Source organism: Rhagoletis zephyria, unplaced genomic scaffold (genome assembly GCF_001687245.7).
Source record: "Rhagoletis zephyria isolate East Lansing unplaced genomic scaffold, Rhagoletis_zephyria_1.1 Rzeph_scaffold_17798, whole genome shotgun sequence".
Classification (NCBI taxonomy): Eukaryota; Metazoa; Arthropoda; class Insecta; order Diptera; family Tephritidae; genus Rhagoletis; species Rhagoletis zephyria.
In genome coordinates, this window is record NW_016174859.1 from 1 (window position 1) to 5,475 (window position 5,475).

At 37.1% G+C, this 5,475-nt stretch overlaps 1 protein-coding gene across 3 annotated transcripts; it reads left to right on the forward strand.

Moving 5' to 3' along the window:
• Positions 1-1,718: 1,718 nt before the first annotated feature.
• On the forward strand, positions 1,719-4,882 carry LOC108379949 (homeobox protein extradenticle-like). Of its 3 annotated transcripts, XM_017636319.1 has the most exons (3): positions 1,723-1,795; positions 2,113-2,147; positions 4,547-4,881. In XM_017636319.1, exon 3 carries the CDS (start codon positions 4,582-4,584, stop codon positions 4,852-4,854), a length of 273 nt encoding a protein of 90 aa, XP_017491808.1. In that variant the 5' UTR covers positions 1,723-1,795; positions 2,113-2,147; positions 4,547-4,581; the 3' UTR covers positions 4,855-4,881. The 3 variants fall into 3 exon arrangements, with proteins under 3 accessions (XP_017491810.1, XP_017491808.1, XP_017491809.1); XM_017636321.1 differs by lacking the exon at positions 2,113-2,147 and having other exon boundaries at positions 1,719-1,795; positions 4,547-4,882; XM_017636320.1 differs by lacking the exons at positions 1,723-1,795; positions 2,113-2,147 and adding an exon at positions 3,853-4,383 and having other exon boundaries at positions 4,547-4,882.
• The last annotated feature ends 593 nt before the right edge of the window (positions 4,883-5,475 follow it).

Below are 5,475 nucleotides of genomic sequence, written 5' to 3' on the forward strand. Positions count from 1 at the left end.
ACAATTGTGATAACCCTAATGCGGAACAGACGACGTCGTTTGTGAATAGAAAGAAAACGATCGTGCCATAAGGCTGGACAATGACGTCTCGTTCCAAAGTTTAGATGAGTGAAAAGGGAATATCTTAGAATGAAATGTTTTTTCATGTCACCTTGACTCAAACCGGCAAATGCTTAAAATAATTTCTCACTTTTATCTTTGACTAAGCTCCTACACATTGTAATTTGTTATATAAAATCCTAATAAGGTAGAGATAGATTTAATACCCTGTACAAACAGGTGAAAAAATATTTAGTTGGCGCCGATTTGGTGCGATAGAAAGCATATAATCATCTAATATCTGGCTTAGCCTGATAAATATTGTATGAAGACATGTGTAAGGGATCGATTAAAATTGTGGGGTGTCTGTAAACAGTTTAAAAATTTAAGTAGCATAATTAAGTGAAAATTGAGATTGTAACTATAACTTAAATATTACAAATGCATTTTATGTATACATTAAATATTGTGTAAATGATGAACAACTAAGATCTATATATATACATAAACTTATACATATATGTAAAGTACTTCGCAAGACAGGTGTTAACCTACATGCATAACTGAAACCTGTGTAACTAAGAAATAAAAAATAACCAAAAAATACCAACGAATTCTACATGGTTTCTTTTGGCAAGTATAAAAAGCGGGTCAGACGTAGCAATGAAATATATTTCGAAAAGGCTGTCAAATTGAGAAATTTTAGAAAGCAGTTGCTTAAGGTTTTTTATTTCCGAAAGGCGGATTGCATGGAAATTTCTGAAAGCGCTTTTAGCTGTTCACACAGCGATTGGATTTCTGGCAATTTTTAATTTCCGAAAAGTGACAGAAATATCTTTATGGCTGTTCTCACGTGGAAATAAAATTTCTTTCTGAATTTGACAGCGAATTACTAGGAAAAGTTGGCAATATTGCCACGTCTCACACGCTCTAAATTCTACAGTCTTTGCATAAAAGCAAGCACTTTACGGAACAACGGTGCTCATAAGCATACGTTCTCATGAACCAAAAATACAAGATCACGTAAGAACGCGACGTTGTATTTGTAACTGGTTTTGAGAAAAAAGTTTGCGAAAGCGGGTTCGTCAGCTGAGCGTTTGTTTACATCACAAGCACCACTATTTTACACTTTTATTTAAGTAAAGAAGAGTTAATTCAACATGACAACACATTTTCAAGCATTTTATTGCATCATTTTACCTAAATTGTGCGCTTAAAGTGGCTGACAATAATTCTGACTAATTTTGGTTTTCGTTGTTTCCTTTGCTTTGTTTACTTTTCGCTCGTTTATCACTCTCTTGTTCTTACGTGATCTTGTGTCTTTCGTTCATGTACGTTCTTTGTACTTTTGGGTACTTTATAGACATGATTAATAGCGCAATTTTTATGGCGCTAGCTCAATAACGCCGGGGCCACCTGTGGTGTCAGTGCAATAGCGCAGTATACTGATTTGAACACGGCGCCATCTAAGTGTCACCACACCACAAAGTACATGTAATTTTTCAAAGAATTAAGGCGAATTGTGTGTGTTCCTTGGTGTTAATGGCGCTAGCGCTATTCATATGATGGTGTTGGCGCAGCAGCTCCACCTACAGTATTAACGTAAGCGCTGCGTAGCGTAGTACTTTAATACTAAATTAGTGTGGCATCACTCAAAGTTGTGGATTCTATTTTTGACAAATAACACTGCTGGCAATGCTTGTTAACGATTTGCTTGAGCCAGTGTCGTGTGGATTAATTTTTATCGTGATATTTGGTAAATAGTTATTTTATTTAGGAAAGTCATTGAAAGATCTGTGAGATCAACATGAATTGATATACGATAACACTTGCAATGAATTTGGTGAAATTTAATAAGCAGAAAATCGCATTAGTGATATGATTAAATACGACATCGGAGATTTCTTTCGTTTTTCTTGTCTCGTTTTCGTTTGATTTTTCTCTACTCTATTTTTCCTCAGCGGCTGCGATTACACTTGTTTATGTATTCTGTGTAAATCACGAAATGAAATGAAGTTTATTTAGTATATTATTAAAATGTACTTTAAATAATATTTGCATTTTCGTCCTCAGGTTTGCTACGTTATAATCTTGTGTTTTTTTTAAATGTAAGTACTATATGTAGAGTTAAATTTATATACATACATTTATATATATCTACATACGTACATAGATTTGTACTCTTAAATATATACACAAAAAGTGGGCAGGGTAGATTGCGCAGTTCTCATCTCGAATAGTTTAATGAAGACAAAACCAGTCAGAATATGGAAAATAAGAAAAACATTGAAAGCTATTTTACTGGAAACCTAAAAAATGCATCACGGATCATATTCAGTGTCAGGATAATGAAAAGATTCAATATCGGGGTTAGGCAAAAATCGCGACAATGTGGTCGTTAAAGTAAAATAGGCAAAACAAATATCCTTATAGAAAACATTGCTTGTTTTGGGTGCGGAAAATTGCACTCGACTACATGCCAACCTTGTATAACGAACCTTGTTTCCTGAAATGTAAATAGAAGCAGGCGTATGCGTGTAAACTTCTACATAATCGTAGAAAGAAAAAATGAATCGTATGTAGTCCCTTCAAAGACCCGAAGAATAAATAGCATGCACAAACCCATCAAAAGCTGCCTATAACTATCGCATCATGACTACATGTTTTAGTCGTCAAACTGCCGGGCCTGTAAGTGGTAGTACACTTGAGGAGTAGACACCCAGAATATAATTTAGGTAGGCCTTCTTAAGTAAAGCCATTCTAAGAGGCCTACCCAAGAAGGGCTGAAAAAAGAGCTCCCTTTCATGCCTTCTAGAAGGGCTTATCCGTTTGCAATTTACGCGAATGCATTACAAATGAGTTTTAAGGCCATTAGTATTTAAATGCAAGTTTTTTTCAACATAAGAGCCTGTCAGATGTGGCAATGCAATATTTTTCAATATAGAGCTGTCAAATTGAAAAATTTCAGAAAGCAGTTGCATGAAAAGTGTTTCCCAATTGGAGTCACATCTTGCAACTTTTATTTCTGAGACTGATTTCGGAAATGTGACAGAAAGGTCTTTCTGGCTGTTCACACATCGAAATAAAATTTCTCTTTCTCAATTCGACAGCGAATTGCGTGGAAAAGTTATATATATATATGTATATATAGTTAGAAATATTGTCACGTGCGACATGCTCTTTAGGGAACGTACCCATACTACGTGACTCACTTTTTCGCATGCCCGGAAAAACCGACAACCCTAACGGCCTTGTCCCTGTGGACCAACCCTACAGAAGCTGCACGCTTCCTAGGGCTGCCGTTAGTGGAACTTGACGACAACGACTGAGATACCAACCGTCCTGGGCGGGGTTGTTGTAGCCGCTACAACAACAACAACAACAACCCACTTTTTCCAATTTTTGATCCCCTTCCCCCCTAGGTGACCACGCGTAGTATATTCCAATACCCAAACATCGAAAAAACGCTAGATTTCCTTATACTACGTAATAAAAACGGAAGCCCCGCCCCCACTGTGACCAAGGGTGGTATTTTGAAGATCCCCCGCTCCCCCCAGAACGGGTAACTTAGTATAATAGGTACGTTCCCATACATACTATATACATACAATTTTTGCGAGTAGGATAGACTTGCCGTCGAAATAAAACTTTCATTTGGGTATTAAGAAGAATTTAGTTTACCTCTACCATAATATGTTAAATTATCATTCCATTGGTCCTATTGGGGCGTGTCTAATTAAAAGGTGGATATGTCCACCATATGTACATTATTTTACAGGAAAAGAATTATGGGTGACTAGCAAAGTTTGAGTATTAAAAAAAAAACTCATCTGGAAAATAATTGTCAGCCAAAAAAGTGTACTGGAAGTTTTATTTAGACACTCGCCAACTATAAGTATGATTATTGTTTCAAGGATATCGCATCGAAATGCAGCCGAATAGTGAAGTCTGTAATTTAAGATTAGTGACCTTCAAATGCGCATTGTCTTCTAAATAGCCAAAACGACTAACTATCGACACATGTGAAATCTGTGATCATAAGTACAAGCCTAACATTAAGCATATTGTTCATTTGCTTTGTTTTTTGTTAAGAGATAAGTAGTTGCATTGACAACTGTAGCGCATCTGATTGCCTGATGTTCATCCATATTTGTCAATAGGCCCACTGCAGTGAGTAAAACGCGTTTACGATGTGCGCCTGGCACGCGAAGAGAGCAAATAAGAGAGATGCATGTGTTTCGTAGTAGCTTGTGTGGCCGTTGGTCCAACGCTCGCTTTTGATTTTAGTTTTCAATTGAATATTGTTGACAGTGGGACGTACACGCATTGCTTTTCACCTCTACCGTAAGCAGTTCCTGTTTTCTATCTTATAAAAATAAATTCCTTTATACCTGTAGATGTGTATGGATGTACATATGTATATGTTTATACCTTTGTCATTTAGGCGGGGTTTTTTTAAGACATGATTGTTAATGCATATCCCGTCTATATTTATATTGTGTTTCAGACTCTGCATTTTAGCAGCGTGCGCCGCGCAACAACATGGAAGATCCCAACCGTATGATGGCACATACTGGTGGCATGATGGCCCCACAAGCTTACGGTATGCCGGGCCAGGATGATGGCCAAAACGCTGGCAATGAAAACGAAGTCCGTAAGCAGAAGGATATTGGTGAAATTTTGCAGCAGATTATGAGCATTTCGGAGCAATCACTGGATGAGGCGCAGGCAAGAAAGCACACCTTAAACTGTCATCGCATGAAGCCTGCTTTGTTCTCGGTACTTTGTGAGATTAAGGAAAAAACCGGTAAGTAACACACAACAACACAAATCATTTCGTGTTCTGTTTTTATTATTAGTGATTCTGCCAATAAATATGTATTTGCCCAATGTTGTCGCTAACTTCTGCTCTTGTCACCTTTTGCGAGTATTTTTCGAGAACAAATGTAATAAACATAAGTAGAAAGTTTGCTGTGTGATAAAAACAATAAAATGCCAGGCACGTTCCAACGCTCGGCATCATAATACCCTCCAGATTTCTTTAATATTTCATGCCGCAACCTCCGTTCTTCGCCGTGTTGCGCAGCTCTTGTTCCTTTGTTGCAATATTACATACAAAATTGAATATGCGAGTAATGGGAGCGCAACATATGTTTTGAATGGGGCAAGTCCGGCACCACCGTTACATTCTAACAATTGTTTTGGGGCGGTAGACGTTGACAATTTTCTTATACTGATGTTTTGAAAAGGGTAGCGGAATGTTAAGGTGGCTGGATACACGACGATACCTATTACTATACACTGCGAGTAAAGCCTGACCAATTGCGTTAAAATATCAATCGTAAAAAATGCACTGAAACGAATCTATAAATACGCTTTTGTTTACCAAAAGCCTTTCGATCTTGTGTAAAAATTTTGAACTAAATTGAACTTTGA